Below are 20,467 nucleotides of genomic sequence, written 5' to 3'. Positions count from 1 at the left end.
TGCTAGTAGATATAGCTTGTGGGAAAAGACAGCAGGTGGAGATACCGTATTGGCCTGAATATAAGCCTCGCTCCCCCCCCCAAAAAAAATTCTGACCGTGAAAAGTTAAAGTGTGGCTTATATCCGCGACCTTACGATATGCAGCCAGGAACGCAGGGCAAACAGCGCCAGGAGCACAGCAAAGTGGCACCCTCCCCATGCGCAGTCCCCCGTCCTCTCCCCCAAGATTTGGGCCCTACCCTCTAGAGCAGCCTTCCTCAACCTTGGCCCTCCAGATGTTTTGAGACTACAATTCCCATCAGCCCTGACCACTGGTCCTGCTAGCTAGGGATCATGGGAGTTGTAGGCCAAAAACATGTTGTGTTGGGAGAGCAACACACTGTATCTCATGTGCACATGCTTATTCCATGGCGGGAATTCAATTTTAGTGAAACAGTACCTGGGTTTTCTAGATACAGTGTAGCCCTTTGAGGTACAGTACTAACCTGGGATGATATTGTTGTTAAAAGTCCATGAGATTTGGGGCACAGGAACTCCAGTTGCTTTGCAAGTTAGCTGAAGTCGTTCTCCCTTATTCAAAGCTAAATCTCCAGGGAGCTCAGTAAAGGTTGGCAGCACATGGACGGTTAAGTTGACGGTGTGGGTATCTTCACCAGCAACATTACTGGCAATGCAGGTGTAGCTGCCAGAATCTTCAGGCTGTGGGAAGGAGATAAAAAACAGCACATGAAAACATTTATCCTGTAATAAATATAATGGTCATTTGGACATAGGAGGCATCTCAGAAAGCATTTGACTGAAGTTTGTATATGGATTTGAAATCATTCCATCACTGTGTATCTGCTTTCAAATGCTGCATTGATTGATTTATTGATTGCATTTATTCATTGCTTTCTACAGAAAAAGTTGCAAAGCAACTTGCAATCCCCCAGAGTGGATTTAGGGGAGCACACCAGGTGGGATGTGGGAAAGTCCTGCTTTGTGAGTGGCCCTCATTCTTCCACTAGTGCAACAACTGAACTGAATCCTGCTATTTCTTTCTTTTTTGACATAATGCATTTCTAGGTTCCGACTGATGCTGTTTAAACAGGAGGATAAGGTTTCATGGCAAACCATAACCATATATCTATAATGAGCACAGTATTAGCCTTTTATCACGCTGCTACCATCGGATCCATACTCATGGACTACCTACAGTTAAACATAACAGGGCATCTTTGGCTCAATAAACCTACAAATCACACACTTTCAGGTTGGGCACGTTGCATGTCGTTGCATCGGCCTGTGGCTACCTTGAGTACATTGCTCAGACTGATGCTTACCACAGCATTGTCCACAATGAGATCTCCGTATGACAGAGCTGTGTATTTTCCCACCATGCTCATTAAAAGTTGACCCTCTTTCTTCCAGTTCATGGATGGCGTTGGCATTCCATCAGCAACACACGACAGAACCACTTGTGCATTTTCTGCAACTGTGTAATGGGCCTGTGTACTGCGTATCTTCGGTGGAACTGTAGGAAGATTTTTAAAAAAGAAGAAAAGAATATAATTAATTACACATGTTCTTAGGCATCTACAGTTAGGTGGGAAAAACTCTGGAAAAGTGATTTGAGTTCACAGCATGTTATTCTTTGAAGGGGAACTATTTGAAACTGATTTACAGATGGTATTTAACTCTGAGTAGGCTTGCTAAGCCTATACAGCGGGTGGTGCTGTGGGTTAAACCACAGAGCCTAGGGCTTGCCGATCAGAAGGTTCAAATCCCCGCGACGGGGTGAGCTCCTGTTGCTCTGTCCCAGCTCCTGCCAACCTAGCAGTTCGAAACCACGTCAAAGTGCAAGTAGATAAATAGGTACCACTCTGGCGAGAAGGTAAACGGCATTTCCGTGTGCTGCTCTGGTTCACCAGAAGCAGCTTAGTCATTCTGGCCACATGACCCGGAAGCTGTCTGCGGACAAACGCCAGCTCCCTCGGCCAGTAAAGCGAGATGAGCGCCACAACCCCAGAGCCATCCGTGACTGGACCTAATGGTCAGGGGTCCCTTTACCTTTACCTTTAGGCTTGGTAAGATGTACAAGACTGAATCTGAAAAAGTGCTGAAGATGCAAAGAGGTGGAGGGTATGTTCTTTCATATATGGTGGACTTGCAAAAGGTTAAGAGAGTATTGGGAAATGCTCCATAATGAATTGGGGGGGGGGGAATGTTTAAAAGTACTTTTGCCCCCAAATCAGAGTCCTTTCTGTTGGGGATAATTCAGACTGAAGTCCCCAGGTGTCAAAAATGTTATTTATGTATGCCACTACTGTGACCCATGTTTTGTTAACTCAAAAAGGGAAAACAAGCGAACTCCGAACCAAAGAAGAATGGCAACATAAGTTGTATGAGGATATGGGGAACAGCTAATTAAAACTGTGAAAAACAAACCTGGTTCCATCCATCATACTTGCTTCCACCATGATTAATAGCCAATGCATGTTCCCCACTTCCAGCTATGCTTACCAAGCACAGTGAGCTCCATGCTCGAGCTGCTTGCTCCAGCCACATTGGTCGCAGTGCATGTGTAACGGCCGGTGTCACTCGGATGAGCAAAGGCAATCTGCAAAGACCCCATGCTGAGGATTCTCTGCCTCACGGACTCTGTGACCTGCTGTCCATCTTTATGCCACACGATCTCAGGAGCCGGATAGCCATCTGCTTCACACAACAGTGTGGCAGGCTTATCCAAAACCACCACGTATTCTTCCGGGTGAGATCTGATAGCTGGAGGAACTGGTAGGTAATGAATCAATTGTTTTAATTGGGACAGTGGGACAACACTCCCTATGCTACTTCACAAACCCTTGCTTCCCCAGGCTGTCTCCATCTTCCAACCCTGTTGATCAGACTCCACTGCGCCCCAGGTACCTGTCTTTTCATTTCATCTCTTTTTCTCTAGGGCAGGGGGCAAAAGCAGGCATTGTCTGGAGAGCTATACTCCTGTTTGTTCTCTTTTCCCCTTGTTGAGGCTCTAATGATGTACTTAAGAAGAGAAAGGTCACTTAACAAGTTTCATGCAGCTCCTGGCAAGAAGGAGGAAAATGGGAGAGGAGGTAGCAGAAAGAGAGAGAGAGAAAATGGCCTCACCCACCTATGCCTCCCCTTTTGACTCCTGACCCTGACAAAATACGTAACAAGAGCCCTGTTGGATCAGGCCTTAAATCTAGTCCAGCACTCTGCTCTCACTGTGGTGAACCAGGTGCTCACAACCACAACCTGGGCGCTGTCTCACTCTCCCCTCCAACAGTGGAGGTGGGATATAGCCATCGCGGCTGATAGCCTTATCCCTCCACGAATTTGCCTAAAGGCATCCAAGTCGGTGGCCATCACAACCACTCGTGGGAGCAAATCCCATAGTTTAACTAGGCAGCGTGTGAACCCAGAAGGAACGCAGCCCTCAACAGAAAGAAAAAGTTGCTCTCCCCTATTCTAGAGGCACATCAGATACGTTCCGAGATAACTGCAGATATTATTAACTAGCCGCAGCTCGCTGCAAAACTTACCTTGGATTTTCAGTTTGATCTTCCCAAGGGCAGTGCCTGCTGGATTCTGAGCCACACAAATGTAAGTTCCAGCATCTTCAGCAGCAGCTTTTGCAATCTGCAAACTGCCACTGGGGAGGATGGTGTAACTATCCCCTAGAACACAGGCACATTGTGTATTAAATAAGACCCAACCTAGCAGTTCGAAAGCATGTCAAAAAATGCAAGTAGATAAATAGGAACCGCTACAGCGGGAAGGTAAACGGCGTTTCCATGTGCTGCTCTGGTTTGCCAGAAGCGGCTTTGTCATGCTGGCCACATGACCTGGAAGCTATACGCCGCTCCCTCGGCCAATAATGCGAGATGAGCGCGCAACCCCAGAGTCGGTCACGACTGGACCTAATGGTCAGGGGTCCCTTTACCTTTACCTTTAGTAAAGAAACATTAGGAATGCTATAGATTCTATAAAAAATAATTTGCTGGAGAAATATGTTTACTAGATAGGTTGTGAACTCTCCTTTCGTTCAGTTTTTTTTTTTTTAAAGAGGTGCAACAGGCATATCTTAGAACAGGTTTCAAATATAAGCATATGTACATTTGGTAACTGGTAGGCAAATGTGTGGATTGATACAACTGAAAATAATTGTGTCCAAAGATCTGCACTGGCTTCTGACTGGTCACTGAGCCAAGTTCAAGGCATTACTATTGGTATATAAAGCCCGTAATGGCTTGGGACCAGTTTACTTAAGGAATCACCGTGCCTCGTTATGTGACTATTCAATCACTTTGATCTGTGAAACTTGCATTGCAAAAGTGCCACATAATGGCACTGCATTTGTGAAGAATTGTTCCATTGGAGTGACAGCAACTTCCGGGTGTAAAGACATTGGGCAGATACCCTCACTATATTATTTTAGTTGCCTGCAGGAAACCTCTCTGTTTCAGCAAACTATCCAGACACATGATTCAGTTATCTATTTTTAAAGTTTTATTGATTTTGTTTTTGGTGAGGTGACGACGACTATATGTATATCTGATCTTAATTTTTTTATAGATTTGAGCCATGTTTAATCTGTAATTTTATCCACACTCTACTTGGAAACTACTTGCTCAAAATTTTGAGTTTTGCAAATGATAAAGATGAAAGATTTCACATAAATGCACTGCTTGGTACTGCAATCACACAGTGATGAACATGCATATGTGAATGAACTCCAGGAGATGTTTTAAAGTACGGTATATCCTTTCTTAGGATACATAACTGCAGCACTAATTCCCTTTCAACTGTATGTGGCTAAATGCTCTTAGGAGAACAGGAAATTATGAAGCAAAACAAGATACCTGTGGTGTTAACACTGACCCCTTCCTTCTGCCACGTTATTTTAGGACGTGGTGAGCCTACCGCTTCACATGGTAGGAGAATTGGGCTGTTGAGAATGACGTCAAGCACTCCAGGTTGGACTTTTATAGCTGGTGGTTCTAAGATTCAGAGGAGCACAAAAAAGGTCTGATTACTGGTCCCCCCCCAGCTGTTTACAATAATTATTATTACATATCCCTACCAGTTTGCCTACCAAAAGAAAAATATCCCCATTTCACAAATTATGTTATGAATAAACACAGATATTGGAAGCCATTTTATATGTAGATGTACCCGTGTTTCTCACATTTTAAGACACCGTCTTATATTTATTTTACTCAAGAAAACAAGCCTATGGCTTATTTTCGGGGGGGGTGTCTTATTCGGGGGCTGGATCATAACAGGGAAATGATTTTTTATATGAATTTTACAGATGCTGTACAATTGGCTGTGTTTATTTCTCTATTTAGAAATCACGTTTCTCTCTCTCAGGACTGATTAGCCAGATGCTGCCTGAGATCACAATTGGCTTTACCAAATAGCTGTTAAGTACTTTCCTTTGATGCCCACATCTCATGGCTACCATAAGGTTTCTACCTTTCAGGACAAAGGCAAGGTGATAATAGGAAGTTGTCTTTATCTATCTCCTTAATCTCCTCTTCATATGCATAACCTTTGAAGCCTAGGAATGCAAGTTGTCTGGGTCTCTCGGCAAAACGAGAAGGGAGGGGATGTCAGTTTTTAAAAAACCGCCCGCGTGTCTGCGAGAGCTCTGCACTTTCCTACCGGGTAGCTGCAGTTTTAATTTCAGTTTGCCTGCCTCGCTCTCTGTCTTGGCCATCAAGAGGAAATCAACATGGCTGGGCACATAGAATGGAAGGGGGGAAAGGTGGGGGGAAGCGAGAGGTGGGCCTGTGTGTGTGTGTGTGTGTGTGTGTGTGTGTGAGAGAGAGAGAGAGAGAGAGAGAGAGAGAGAGAGAGAGAGAGAGAGAGACGGAGGTCATTCACGAGGCAGCATCTTTAATCGCCTCTCTTTTCATCTTCATGCCTTCCTCTCCTCCCCACCGCAAATGCCACTTTTTGTCCTTTAGCTTGGCTAAAAATATATTTTTGAATCCTTTTATTTTTAAAAAAATGCTCTCCGAAACGGGGAGGGGAAATCACGAGACTTCGGCAGCTAGCAGCTACGGCTCTTCAGTGCATTTTTACAAGCTTTTCTGTGGAGCGACAGCAAAATGGGGGGAGTGACTCATTTCAAAACAAGCCCATTTTAAAGGATTCTAACACAGAGTGGAGTCCAACATCACACTGAGGCAATTGTTCTGTCAGCAAAAGCATTTTTGCTTGCCAGATGGAACAATCCCCTCCCCCCCATCAATGATGTTATAAGGTTCCCCAGACCCTCTAGCAACATTGGCTTCTGCTAACGCCTCCAGTTAGTCAAATCGGGCCCATAAATCTCCGCTTGATGTGATGTTGGATGTACTTTGGGGGGACTGAGCAGGAGCTAAGATCCTGTCAGATGTCAAGGAGATAAATAACTACACAACTTTTAGAACACACCTGAAGGCAGCACTGTACAGTGTAGGGAAGTTTTTAATGTTTGATATTATATTATGTTTTTATATGTTGGAAGCCACCCAGAGTGGCTGGGGCAACCCAGTCCGATAGGCAGGGTTCAAAAAATTATTATTATTATTACTATTATTATTATTACACCTCCAATTCACTTGAGGTGCTAGATAAACTGCCCATTAGGCAAGAGGAGAGGGAGTGGGCTGCAACTGACTGATATTGGTGGTGGTAACTACAGTACCAGCAGTCCCTGAAGGGGAGCCCTAAGGCCAGGACTTTGGTCAGTGCTGCCAAAAGGGGAGGTCCCAGAAGTGGAGACATGGCTGTTTGAAAGAGGAACCAAGTTGCTGCTCAGCTCCCCCAATTTACAAAATGGCACCGTGGTGCTGAGCCTGGGAAAAGTGCTCGCTGGGCAGGGTAAGCGAGCAGGCAAGTGGTGGGCAGTGGCCATGTTGAGCCAGGGCCTGGCGGAGAATGCGGGCATCTTTTGCTTGCTTGCCTCAAACAGTGGCATGCTTTAATCCAGCCCTAGCTGGGGCGATAGTTCACTTTCAGATAAGCAAGAAATATACAAGTTCCCACCTCACCCTGTACATGAAGAGTCACGTGTCTGTGGGCAGAGCCAGCAACATTCCGCGCAGTGCAAGTGTACTTTCCTGCGTGGTCCAGTTGAGCAGCAGCAATTTCAACAGTACCTGCAGGAATAGGTGGGAAGGTTTAAAGATGCATGCTGCACTTACCTTCCAAGTCCCGGACTGCAGAATCCGGGACTAGCAGCCATGTGACACCGGAGGTTGTGTCGACGTAACTTCCGGTGCTGCCTTGCCCTTCTATGGGCACAAAAAATGGCCGCCGCCGGCTTCGAAAGTTGCTTGTACGCATTTCAGGAAGTGCATTGACGCAACTTCCGGTGTCGCTCCGCCCATCTATGGGCACCAAAAATGGCCGCCGCCACCGGAAGTCGCGTCTATGCACTTCCGGACATGCGTAGATGCGACTTTTGAAGCCGGCGGCAGCCATTTTTGGTGCCCATTGAAGGGCAAATCGGAAAGAAAAAAATGGCTGCCGGCAGGAGAAAATAACGGAGAAAAACGGGAGACGAAGTGATACGGGGGACCACCCGGAAAAGGTAAGTAAAAACGGGGGTTTCCCGGGGAAAACGGGGTACTTGGCAGCTATGATGCTGCAGCAGGAATACTTTTCTGTCTATAAGACGCCCCCTTGTATAAGACCGCTTCCCCCATTTGGGGGGACTAAATTTTAAGAAAATGAGGGGAGATGGCCCAAAGTTGTTGAGCCTCTCCCCCCCCCCACGCAGCTGTGGGCAGGAAACACCCACCAGATCGCTCCCCGCTCGCTGCGGCGTCGGGGGAAGCCGCGTTCCCACAAACTGAATGGCTGGCGGCGTGCCGCTTCTCCCCCCTGCCATGCCACTATCCGTGTACTGGACGACCTCCATTTTTTGACGTGATTTTTGAGTCAAAAAACCTTGTCCAATACATGTAAAAATACAGTAGCTCAACAGTGATTAGGGGACCCTTGAAGTTCTCAGGCAGTTCAAGTTCAGTTCCCAGGCACTCTGAGAAAGTGAAGTTGGCACACCAGCTAGTGAACACTGGTCATTGGGAGTGGAGCAAAGGCATATTCATGGATGCCTTCCTTAACATTGGCACCTTTAACAAAAAGGCTCCAGTGTAATAGAGAGAGCTTCTTCTATCCTCTTTCCTTTTGGGACACAGCTACATTCCAAGACTAAGGCAGCAAAGTTCACTAGAACACTGATGGAAGGGAAGCAACAAAAATATAGATACGGAGTTTAAAATGCAGTGTGCAGCTCTTAGGCATGTGAATAGTTCGGTTTATGTCTAGAGTCCTTGGCTAGAATGACGTGTTACTAATAAACTTGCATATCTAAAGCGACTGGCTGTCACTTCTCATTTGGATGGCTGGGGGCAGAGGTGCTTTACCCAGCACCCCACTTCCCCCCTGCAAATTCACCTCACCACCCCTCTTTTTCTCATGGCAGGATTCCACACTTGGGTTTCCATCACACACAAAAGTGGTTCTGGAAGCTGGAGGGAAGAAAAATCAGCTGTGGGAGGAAGACCAGCAGAGACATGATGGCTGGGCCTGGGAAAGATTAAGCACCCCATTCCCTCCTGCCAGTTATTTTTAACTATGCAAATCACACCCTCAATGCCTCTTTCCACTGGAGAAACGGTAGCCCAGCATTTGGAAACAGAAATTACCCGACACAAAAATGTGCCGTCTCAGCCAAAGGCTCTGGCCCAAACAGAAATGATGGCATCCTTTAAGGAATTGAAAATGAAAGCGAGCGGCATCCATTGAAGTAGATCCACTACTGTAAGGAGTTTGGGCTGCACAACAGAACTTCCCTTCCCTCTCTTCCCACTGGACCCCTTCCCCATGCCCCTAATCCTTTGGAGCAGATCTGAGTAGGGCACAAGAAGTGGAAAGGGAAAGGAAACTCCCATTACACAAGCAGAAATCCTTGCACTAGCCGATCGACTTGTTTAATTCCACCCATTGTCATTAAAACTCCTAAATACATGAATATAAAATTCCTGGAGGGGTTCAGAATCATTATAAACCTGAAGACAGAATTCTGTAGCCATCTCCTCGAGGAAGAAGCCTTATTCCATTCTTGGTCCAGTGGATTGCGGGCAAAGGAACACCTGAGGCACTGCAGGGAATCATGACTGGCGATGACTTGATTACCAATAGATCTGCAGCTTCATCTGCCAAGGATGGAGGCACTAAAGTAAGGTAAATAAAGGAAAATAAAACTACTGATCATTCACATTGTTGTGATGTTATATTGGACGAACTGCGGTAAATGACCAGCAGAATAAGAACAAATTGAGGGACATACTGTAGAAGTTTAAAGACACTTGCAGGACTGAAATAAATCCTACGGACTGGTTTTAATTAAATGGACTAAAAGGAACTGCGAGATAAGAGTGGGAAAGAAAACCGAATGATGGGAGGGAGGGAAGTCAAAGCTCGGCAGAGCAAAATGAACTAAAATAGGTGAACAGAAGATAAAATGTAAAAAAAAATGTTTGTTATTTGTTGTTTTTGTTGTTGTTTGATGTTGTTTATTTGGAAATTTAATAAAAATTATCTTTAAAAACAAAACAAATTGAGGGACATACAACGGTACAACACAACACAACACACGTCATACAAGAGTCTGTTTCATAGCCATAAAGCTATAAACCACAGGACCTAAATCCAGATTAGAACCCTAGTGTAGGGAGCAGGGAGTCTTTAATCCTTTGCTTAGACAATAAGTCCAAATCGGATCTGGGGTTCCTCGCCTTCAACTTGTATTGCTAAAAAAAACAACTAGTGAATTCATTTCAGTGGGGCACATGTTGGCAATGGAAACTGTAGGCATGGCCCAGAGGTAATGGCTTAAAGAACTTCTACCTCAACCCAAACTAGTGTCCCAATTTGAATTGGGAGTGCTACACTATTTGCAAAACACATGCACACCACCCTGTACCGAAGGAGCTAAGATTCATGACACACTTGTCATTTGACCCTTATTTTGTGCAGAAAGGAGGAAAGGTTTTGTATGGATCAGAAGGGCCCAGAGCTGAACATTGAAAGCTCCCTTCCTAGCACTTCCTCGACACACAGTCTCTCTGCACAGCAATGGCCTCAGAGTTTCAAGAGCTCCAATGAAGACATTTTGACAGTGCCGCAATACTGTACCTTGTACAATGAGAGCAATTGCTCTTTGATCCTCGCCTGCTTCATTTGATACCATACATTCATAGAGCGCAGTGTCATCTACGGTGGGAGAAATTATTACCAGTGACCCTGAAGACAGAAGCCTGCAGAAAGAGCAAGGGGCGGGGTTAAACTCATTGCTGTGTTTGAGTAGAAACGCCGCAGTCTCCCTAAAGTTACTGAAATAAATGATACTATCCCAATGCTGACGTTCAACAGCGAAAGCGAACTGTAGCGACACTAAGCTGCAAAGCGTTTCATGCACCACCTCCAAGTCATTTTCTACTGCCAGGTTCCTCAAACTGGGGTCCGCAGCTGTTCTTGAACTACAACTCCCATCATCCTTAGGTAGCAGGACCAGCGGTCAGGGATGATGGGAGTTGTAGTCTAACAACAGCTGGGGACCCAAATTTGGGAAACACTGGCCTAGGGGGCAGGTGTTACCACCAAATTCCACAGTAATTCAGATTCTGTTGAAAGAGTTGTGGTTCCCAAGGATTCATTTCAGATTGAGCTCCAGAATATTCCCTGTCTTATGTCCAATTGATGTGGATTTGGCCCTTGCCAACTTCATGCCAATAACTTAGCCCTAGAACAGGAGCAAGGAACCTTTTTTTGGCCCCATGGGCCAGCTCCTTATCAAGATCGGTCTAAAATCATATAATTGTAGAGTTGGAAAGGAACACCAAGGGTCATCTAGTCCAACCCCCTGCAATGACCAAGATAATATAAATTCCCCATTGCCAAAATCCAAACTGAATGAGCACTTTTGGGTTTTCTCTCTACAAAGTGCAGTGTATGCACTAATGCAGGGGTCAGCAAACTTTTTCAGCAGGGGGCTGGTCCACTGTCCCTCAGACCAGACTATATTTGGGGGGGGGGGATGAATGAATTCCTATGCCCCACAAATAACCCAGAGACGCATTTTAAATAAAAGCATACATTCTACTCATGTAAAAACACCAGACAGGCCCCACAAATAACCCAGAGATGCATTTTTTAACAAGGACATATTCTACTCATGTAAAAACACGCTAATTCCTGGACTGTCCGTGGGCCGGATTTAGAAGGCGATTGGCCTCTGGCCTTAGTTTGCCTACCCACACACTAATTGCTCGACAGAAATAACAGAGATAGCATAGTTCACCTGAATGTGTTCTGATTCTGATCCACATTAAGGTTGTGTCCATTCTTCTTCCAGATTACTGCTGGCTTAGGGATCCCTGTGGTCTCACATGGCAGGGTGGTCTGGACATTCACAGTTACTGTAATGTTGCCAGGCCCAGGAGCGACAGATGGAGGAACTAGTGGAGAAAAGTGCATGCACACACATCAATCTTTATCAAGGTACTGATAAGGAGCAATCTGAATGCAGGGAATGTTCTGTCATGGAATTCTACTCAATATTGATCCAGAGCAGAACTCCAATGTCTAGTTAGCAGAGCAAAAAATTAAACACGTTGCAGGATTCCCAAAAAATAGACCAGAGGCAATTGTATTTCATCCAGCAGTGCTTTACTGCCACTGAAGGCAAATGAGCATCATGGTCACAAATCCAATACACTCAGGATTGGCACTGTCCCTAAGAAATCCAGTTGCAGCAGACTTACTGAAATTTACAATAATTTTAATAAAACTAAACCTTAACACTAAGTATACTTTATACAGAAAGGGAGATGGAAAAGAGTAAAACCCAGGCTCCTTCTGGCCCTACTTTTATAGCCAGCATGAACTTAACAGAGCCAGTTTGAACCAGCTGTACAGTGGTACCTCGGTTTATGAACACAATTGGTTCCGGAAGTCTGTTCATAAACTGAAGCGTTCATAAACTGAAGCGAACTTTCCCATTGAAAGTAATGGAAAGTGGATTAATCCATTCCAGACGGTCCGCAGAGTAACCGTTCATAAACTGAAGCGAACTTTCCCATTGAAAGTAATGGAAAGTGGATTAATCCGTTCCAGACGGGTCCGCGGAGTACTTAAACTGAAGCGTTCATAAACTGAAACATGGGTGTAATTGGTTCCGGAAGTCTGTTCATAAACTGAAGCGTTCATAAACTGAAGCGAACTTTCCCATTAAAAGTAATGGAAAGTGAATTAATCCGTTCCGGATGGGTCTGCGGTGTTCATAAACTGAAAATTCATAAACCGAGGTGTTCATAAACCGAGGTTCCACTGTACTCAGCTTCTCTGAAGGAATAACCCAAACAACAGGAACCTTCTGCTTGTTTCTTTCACACAGAGAAGCTTCCAGAACCCTCTTGAACTAATTAGAATAGGAAAGATCTGTACACATCAGATCAATATTTTCTGCCCTAAGAAATGCAAACTGACATGGTCATGATACAGATGACATGTTTTATCTGGAAAATGGTATTGGGAGAAATAGCAAACAAACACAAAGACCAGCAATCTCACTTATTCAAATAAAGTGAACAAAAATGTTAACACATATACTCTTCTTTCGTATGCTTATCTGTAGAAGCGCATAGTTACCATGGACGTTCAGGTCAATTCGCTTGCGCTCAGTGCCAGCCACATTGGTTGCCATACAAAGATAGCGCCCCGTGTCGGTAACGTGCGCTGAATGAATGTGAAGGGATCCGTTGTCTGACACAGAATATCTAAAACAAGACACAGAAGATTCAAAACACAGACACGCGCAACAAAAATTTCCCTGTTCGCGGGATCTTTTTCTAATGGATGCTGAAAGGAGCGATTTGGAAGGTGCAGGAGAAAGGGAGGCCCGTCTTTGAACCGAGTCCTTGTGTCAAGATGTACGCTGAAATCAGATTAGACCACAAGTTGTCAGGCGGCAGAGGAACCAACCTCCACGGCAGGTTGCCAGGAACGAATAAGACAAGGGAAAGTCCTTACCAACTGCTTTTTATTCAATATGCACAGAGAGAGGCTTGGGAATGCAGCCTCTTGGAATAATGGCCTTCCCCGAGTGAGTCTCCACCCTCTCCCTCATGCGTCATCACTATGTTGCTGAGAAGTGCCCTCTGCCTTTGAGCTCCTTGCTCTCCTACTTTCAATGCTTGCCAGGTTCTGAAAGAGGGGAGGACTGGAATGCTTTCTAAAGACACTGTGTCCGTCAGTTGTCGCCCCTCTGGTGCGTCTTCTCCCTCCTCTCCCATTATTTCCCATCTTTCCCCCTCATCTGCCTCTGAGATGTGATCTCCCTCAAGCCCTGTTGTAATTCTGAACTGTCTTCTTCTTCTTCTCTGGAAGGGTCAGGCTGGAGAGGCGGTCTCCACCATTCCTCCTCTGCCCCAGTCCCTGACACAAGTGCTTCTGCAAGAGTAGGCAACATGGTGACCTCCAGATTTGTGGGACTCCCAACACTCGTCACCCCTGCCCATTGGTCACAATGCTGGATCCCTCTGCCCTACTGGATGGGACTGGATGGGACACCTAGGCCACCAACCCTGTCTCCAACAAGGAAGGAATGAATGGAACACCCACTCCCTATTTCTCACCAGCATGTGGAATTTAAAGCATGTTTCCACCCCAAAGAACCATGGGTATTTTAGTTTACCCCCATAGAGCTACAGTTCCCAACACCTTGAAAGGGAGGTGCTTCAGAATATGGTATGTACACACAGATTCTGTCTGCTCCTCCAACTCATCATTACCTTGCATTGCTTTCTGCAAAAAGAGTTCCATCCTTTCTCCATGAAACCCTTGGGGCTGGTATGCCTTCCGCAGCACACTCCAAGACAGCAGACATATTAATATTCACTGTCACGGTCTGAGGACCACCCTTGATTGTAGGAGCAACTGTATAAAAGGAGAAATCCAGGAAGCATCAGAAGAGGAGGGAGAAAGGTTGTTTTCTGCTGCTCCAGAGAAGCGGACACGGAGCAATGGATTCAAACTTCAAGAAAGAAGATTCCACCTAAACATTAGGAAGAACTTCCTGACAGTAAGAGCTGTTCGGCAGTGGAATTTGCTACCAAGGAGTGTGGTGGAGTCTCCTTCTTTGGAGGTCTTTAAGCAGAGGCTTGACAGGCATATGTCAAGAATGCTTTGATGGTGTTTCCTGCTTGGCAGGGGGTTGGACTGGATGGCCCCTGTGGTCTCTTCCACCTCTATGATTCTATGATTCTATGAACTGCTTGCCTTCCATTAAACATGGGATTTTCTGCCATCCCTGAACACATGGGGTTCGATGTAAAAGCATCTTCTAAAACTCTGCTTCATTTAATAGAATTTGATATTAGGCCTATATTGCATGGTTAATTTAACCCTGCCTTCTATCCCTGGAGACTATCAGTGACTAAACTTAAGGGAAGGCAGAAGCAAATAGGTAGATGTCAGGGAGCTTACTTACTTATAAACATTTTTATATCCCGCTTTTTCATAAAAGAATATTACCGAAGGAAGCCTCAATGGTATTTTTGTATGGGACTACAGCAGCAAGGATTCTTTATGCACAGAAATGGCAGGAGGAGAGAATACTGTCGAAGAATGGTTGATAAACACCTTGGAATATGCAGAGATGGCAAAACGGACAACAGTGATAAAACTTATGAATTTAGAATCTTTTAAAGAAGACGAAACCCTTTCTAGTCTCTAGAAAAAGTTATTTGTTGAGTAATAAAGTATTAGTTGGAAAAAAAAGAAAATATTATTACAAAAAATGAAATAAAAAAAATCACAGTGGGTTACAACAATAGAAAACCAAAATCATAAAAAGTTAAAAGCAAACAGAAATTAAAAGCAAACATCGATAGATAGACCATTGCTGAGGTGTACTCTTAATTGCCTGCATAGCCCTGGAGAAACAGGAGAGTTTTCAGATTGAAGTTCGTCTGAGAATACTTTGTAGCCTTTGTTTATGCTAAATTTTAAAATTGCAAAACGGCCTTGGGTGCCTCTGCAGAAAGGCCGTATATAAATGCAATAAATAAATTCATACGTGTAGGCCCTTCACCTGTCGTATGAAGCGATGGAGTCCAACAAAAACTCTGTCGCATTTCTTTCATTCAAGGAACATAGCTGCCAAGTCTCCCGTATTCCCCAGGAAACCCCTGTTTTTCCAGCCGTTCCCAGCTGGAGAAATGGATTTTTTTTTGTTTTTTCCCGGTTTACTTACCGGCCGGGGGAGGCTCCTTCTGCGCATGTCTGGAGTCTCTGGACATGCACAGACGCGATTTCTGGCGTGGCGGCCATTTTGGAACTGGGCGGAGCATGCTCAGAAGCGACTTTTGATACTGCTCTGCCCAGTTCCAAAATGGCGGCAGCGCTACTTCCGGTCTGCCGATCCCTTATTTTTCTGGCAGGAACTTGGCAGGTATGTCAAGGAATAAAGGAAAAACCTCAGAGTCACAAAACTGTATTGTGCCTATATACCTGTTGCCACATGCATGTGTGGTCAAAAAATAGCTGGTGTGTAAACGTTATTTCCACCATGAAATAAAATGGTTACTGCGTCCCGATGCAATGTTTACTAATACGCTTGGCATTCTCTCACGTTATCAACCATCCAAAGCTTGCGTAGGAATACATTTCCTTTTCTTACCATTTACAGCTAATAGGAATTCTCTTGTAGTTTGGCCCGCGACATTACTTGCCACACAGGTGTAGCTTGCTGCATCACTTAGGTCAGCGTTATTGATCTGAAGGTATCTCCCACTAGATAAGATGCGAACCCGGGCCGTTGCCTGGTAAGAGAGTTTCCACAAGCTGAAATTATTTTCCCCCCAAGGTACAGAATCAACAGTGTACCTGCTCACAAGATGGGAAGCAATACAGTGAGAATCTGGTGGTAACGGTGAGGAACAGCACACAGGTATTTTTGTAGTCCACCTTTCTTGCATCTAGAAACTCAAGGGGACCTACTGTACATGAGATCCCAAGGTCAGCCATCCAGGCACTGACAAGACCAAGGTTTGCTTAGCTTCAAAAAGGTTGTTTTGTCATATTCCCCAACACCATGCACTGGTTTCAGACTGGGGTAGGGTGGAAATGCCGATCATATGCTTCACTTTGATGGGATCTCCATATATAGAGCCCAATGCACATGGACTATTCATTCAGACCATGCACCATAAAATTGAGGCGTACAAACTGTAGGGATCAGACCTACATGCATGAGGCTCCCTGTCTGTGGGTCCCCATCCAAACATAAACAATATACCTGAAGGAGCGTCTCCACCCCCATCGCTCAGCCCGGACACTGAGGTCCAGCTCCGAGGGCCTTCTGGCGGTTCCCTCGCTGCAAGAAGTGAGGTTACAGGGAACCAGGCAGAGGGCCTACTCGGTGGTGGCACCTGCCCTGTGGAAAGCCCTCCCATCAGATGTCAAGGAAATAAACAACTATCTGACTTTTAGAAGACATCTGAAGGCAGGCCTGTTTAGGGAAGTTTTTAATGTTTGATGTTTTGTCGTGTTTTTAATATTCTGTTGGGAGCTGCCCAGAGTGGCTGGGGAAACCCGGCCAGATGGGCAGGGTGTGTTTAAATAAATAAATAAATAAATAAATAAATAAATAAATAAATAAATAAATAGCAAAAGGTTTGGGGGCAGACCGAAAACAACTCTTAAGGGAAAAACACATACCTGCATAATTTCCCCATTTTTTAGCCATGTGATTGTAGGAGGAGGTACTGCATCTGATTTGCATTCCAGTATAATCTGCCTGTTCTGCAGCACACTGAGATTCTGAGGATTGCTTGTGCCAGCAATATTAGGGGGGACTGTCAGAGAAAAAGCATAGCAAATGATGGTAAATGAAAACTTGGATTTTCTTAGCAGGAAGTTGCCAAAAGTTTATGAACCTCTAGCTGCTATGAAATTTTGCATTCCTCAAGGTAGCTTACTCTTCTTAAAGGCAGTTCTCAAAATGAAGGCCATGCTTTGAACAAGAGGCATGTGCTATTCCATATATTCTGTTGCTAACTTTGGTTGCCTAGACTCTGATAACTATGTTGGGTTTTAGCAATGGTTGTTATACATGTGGCTGCCTCTGAAAATGGTTTCGAAACTTCAGCTAGTGCAGAATTCAGTGGCCAAATTGTTCACTGGGGTATAACAGTCCAAACATATAATACTAATTATTACACAACTGCACGGGCTACCAGTTACGTTTCCAGGCTAATTCGAAGTTCTAGTTTAGGTCTATATAGCCTGCTTCAGCTCAGGTTCATACCCCAAGGACTGATTCTCCCAACATGAACCGATTCAGCCCATACAATTGTCACATGGTGTTCACGTAGAACAGCTTTAATGGATCCGTGAACCTCCTTGTTGCCAAACGCTGGTCACCTCTCCAGCATGTTCTCAACCAAGATAATTTGATCTGTATAATGGGTCCCTCTATAATTGTTTGCTCTAAAGCAACCTTCCCCAACCTTGTGCCCTCCAGATGTTTTGGATTACATTTCCCATCATCTCCCACCGTTGGTCATGCTAGCTGGGACTGATGGGTATTGTATTTCAGAGACGAGTGGCAAGCAACCAGGTTGAGGAGGGCAGGTCTAAAGGCCTTGTGATCCTTTGTCAGCAAACCCCGTAATGCATATGCAGCCAAACCTCTACCGCACACACACTGGGCATAGTTCATTCAAACTCACAACCAAACCATCACCACCCACCAGGGATACTTCAGGCAGGTTAAGAAAGAAAGGGCTTCTGAAAAACACAAACACTTTGGATTTTTGCCTGGGGGTCACATAAACAGAGCTCTAGGGTGCAGTCTATGGGTCAGACTGACGTGAATTTGATATTTGTGCACTGTGGAGCATTCCTAACCTTCACAAGCTGTGTCGACACATTTTCTGTTGGCTGATGTTTGTGACCTTTGTTACTGAATACAGGCAAGTTTGGCTATTTTACTGCTCTCTTCTGAAGAGGCAGAAAACAGTTTCAGTAGAAAGCAAGAAATCCCAGTTGGAAGTGGTAGTCTGTGTTCTTCTACCTGTTACGCTTCACAATATCTAGCCTTATAAACAGCTGTTACGCTTCACAATATCTAGCCTTAGAAACAGGTGGGTGAAAACTGAGCAATGCAATAGAAGCATTTAGAGATTTCTCCCCCACTACTGTACTCTTTATCTTAAGTTTACCTTACCATGTACTCTTACTAAAAATTCTTTGTCATCATCTCCTGCAGGGCTTGAAGCCAAACATGTGTATCTTCCAGTGTCTTCCACCTGCAGGAACACCCAGACAGCCTCAGTTAGGAATAAAATTCAAATTAAAGACAAATAATGACAGTAGTTGTAAAACCATTTGGCTACATGACCCATTAATCAGTACTGCACCAATACAATCGCATGGATGGAAGAAGAGTGTGTGTCTACCTTTATGTTTGGCAGAAAGGGAAGGAGGTGAGAAGACTAGCAGAACTGACAACAAATGAAATGTCAGAATACAGTAAGGAAGATAAACTGGAAGATTAAAAGGATTCTGGACACTCCTCCTGAGGTTTCAAACATTTGACTGAATTCCGTTTGGGATGATTTGAGTCTTATTAATATTGAACAAGAAAATAATGGAAGGGGAAAAAAGCATATTGGCCACAACTGAATGGTTGTATTACAGTTACCTGAGCACTAGATATCCGAAGGACCTCTCCCCCTCTCAGGATACGAATATCATCGGTTTGGGGCACTGGGCGCCCATCCTTCATCCATGTGATTTTGGGGATAGGAATGCCATCGGAAATACAGAAGAGCTCCAGTGGTTTGTTTACTACTATAGAAATTTCTTCAGGGTGACCTGATCCATTAATTTGAGGGGGTTCTGCGGAAGAAGAAACTTTCATAATTTTACTCAAAAGGAATGTATCCAAATGTTAATGGAGCGGTCTGGGAAGAAGACACGAAGAAGCAATTCTGACACTGTAGTTGTATGAATCACTCCCAAGACTGGAAAGGCCAAATTGCAATTTGCTCCGATTCAGCATTAAAGAGCAGGGAAAGTGGTAGGGCAGAGAGACAGAGAGACAGAGAGACAGAGAGACAGAGAGACAGAGAGAGAGAGAGAGAGAGAGAGAGAGAGAGAGAGAGAGCATGAACACAGAGCTTTAAAGTGTGGATCCTGTACAGTCAAACCTCGGTTCTCGAACGGCTCCGTTTTTGAACGTTTTGGCTCCCGAAGGCTGAAAACCCCTGAAGTAAATGCTCAGGTTTTCAAACATTTTTCGGAACCTGAACATCTGACGCAGCTTCCGCTTGAGTGCAAGAAGCTCTGGCAATCAATTGGAAGCCGTGCCTTGGTTGTCAAACATTTCAGAAGTCAAACGGTTTTCTGGAATGGATTATGTTCGACAAACCAAGGTTTGACTGTACCTAGAAAGCACAGAGCAAAAGGTAAGTGTGGATGAGCCCCATATCAGCCATATTTGAAGATGGAGGAAGTTCCATAATTGGCCTGCCTGAGAATGCTCTATCCTTCTTGCCACATACCAATGCCAGGTAAGTGAGGCACGGTCAAGAGTATCTCTCCCTGGCTTTAAATGTACAGGAATCCTATATGGGAGAAAGTGCTCAGAAAAACATCTAGGTCCCATGCTGTATAGGGTCTACATAAGTACCTTGACCTTTGCTTTGGCAGCATATAGGCAGCTAATGCAGTTCTTTCAAAATAGGTGCAACTTGTTCTCAGTAGTCTCTCCCTCAGAAAAGCCTAGCCACAGCATTTTGTACCAACTATAGCCCCAGTACAAGGGCACTGCAGCTCAGCAATACAGCCTTGAGGTAAAGGTAAAGGACCCCTGGACGGTTAAGTCCAGTCAAAGGCGACTCTGGGGTTGTGGTGCTCATCTGGCTTTCAGGCCGAGAGAGCCGGCGTTTGTCTACAGACAGCTTTCCAGGTCATGTGGCCAGCAGGACTAAGCCGCTTCTGGCAGAACAGGACACCGCGATGGAAACCAGAGTGCATGGAAACACCATTTACCTTCCCGCCACAGCGGTACCTATTTATTTACTTGCACTGGTGTGCTTTTGAACTGCTAGGTTGGCAGGAGCTGGGACAGAGCAACGGGAGCTCACTCCGTCACGGAGATTCAAACCGCTGACCTTCTGATCATCAAGTCCAAGAAGCTCAGTGGTTGAGACCACAGTGCCACCCACGTTCCAGCCACACCCATACCCCACCCAGTAGTGGCTAGCTGATAGCTGTGATAAGCCTTCTGGGTCCAATCCGTTTTTTGTGGGTTTGGTGTTTTTTTAAAAGACTAGCACCTCTTCAGTTCAGTGGCCAAGTATCCCTGGTCAGACTGAATTACAAAAAAAGAGAGAGA

The 20,467-nt window shown here is 44.9% G+C and overlaps 1 protein-coding gene across 2 annotated transcripts in view; it reads right to left on the bottom strand.

Annotated features, from left to right (window-relative positions):
- Positions 1-20,467, bottom strand: part of HMCN1 (hemicentin 1) — a 275,559-nt gene that overhangs the window by 46,326 nt on the left and 208,766 nt on the right. For both annotated transcript variants that reach the window (XM_060276655.2, XM_060276656.2), the window contains exons 69-83: positions 18,770-18,966; positions 18,293-18,374; positions 16,783-16,919; positions 15,743-15,884; positions 13,854-13,998; positions 12,712-12,839; positions 11,363-11,519; positions 10,198-10,319; positions 9,069-9,233; positions 7,044-7,151; positions 4,863-5,000; positions 3,543-3,677; positions 2,503-2,772; positions 1,323-1,513; positions 486-699 (exon numbers count right to left, since the gene is read on the bottom strand). In XM_060276655.2, coding sequence (XP_060132638.2) covers positions 486-699; positions 1,323-1,513; positions 2,503-2,772; positions 3,543-3,677; positions 4,863-5,000; positions 7,044-7,151; positions 9,069-9,233; positions 10,198-10,319; positions 11,363-11,519; positions 12,712-12,839; positions 13,854-13,998; positions 15,743-15,884; positions 16,783-16,919; positions 18,293-18,374; positions 18,770-18,966 — 2,331 coding nt within the window. The remainder of the gene's footprint in view (positions 1-485; positions 700-1,322; positions 1,514-2,502; positions 2,773-3,542; positions 3,678-4,862; positions 5,001-7,043; positions 7,152-9,068; positions 9,234-10,197; positions 10,320-11,362; positions 11,520-12,711; positions 12,840-13,853; positions 13,999-15,742; positions 15,885-16,782; positions 16,920-18,292; positions 18,375-18,769; positions 18,967-20,467) is intronic.

The sequence above is a fragment of the Zootoca vivipara genome, chromosome 7, assembly GCF_965207765.1.
Source record: "Zootoca vivipara chromosome 7, rZooViv2.hap1.1, whole genome shotgun sequence".
Lineage (NCBI taxonomy): Eukaryota > Metazoa > Chordata > Lepidosauria > Squamata > Lacertidae > Zootoca > Zootoca vivipara.
Note: the sequence above shows the minus strand (reverse complement) of the source record. Positions and strands in the feature narration are given on the sequence as shown.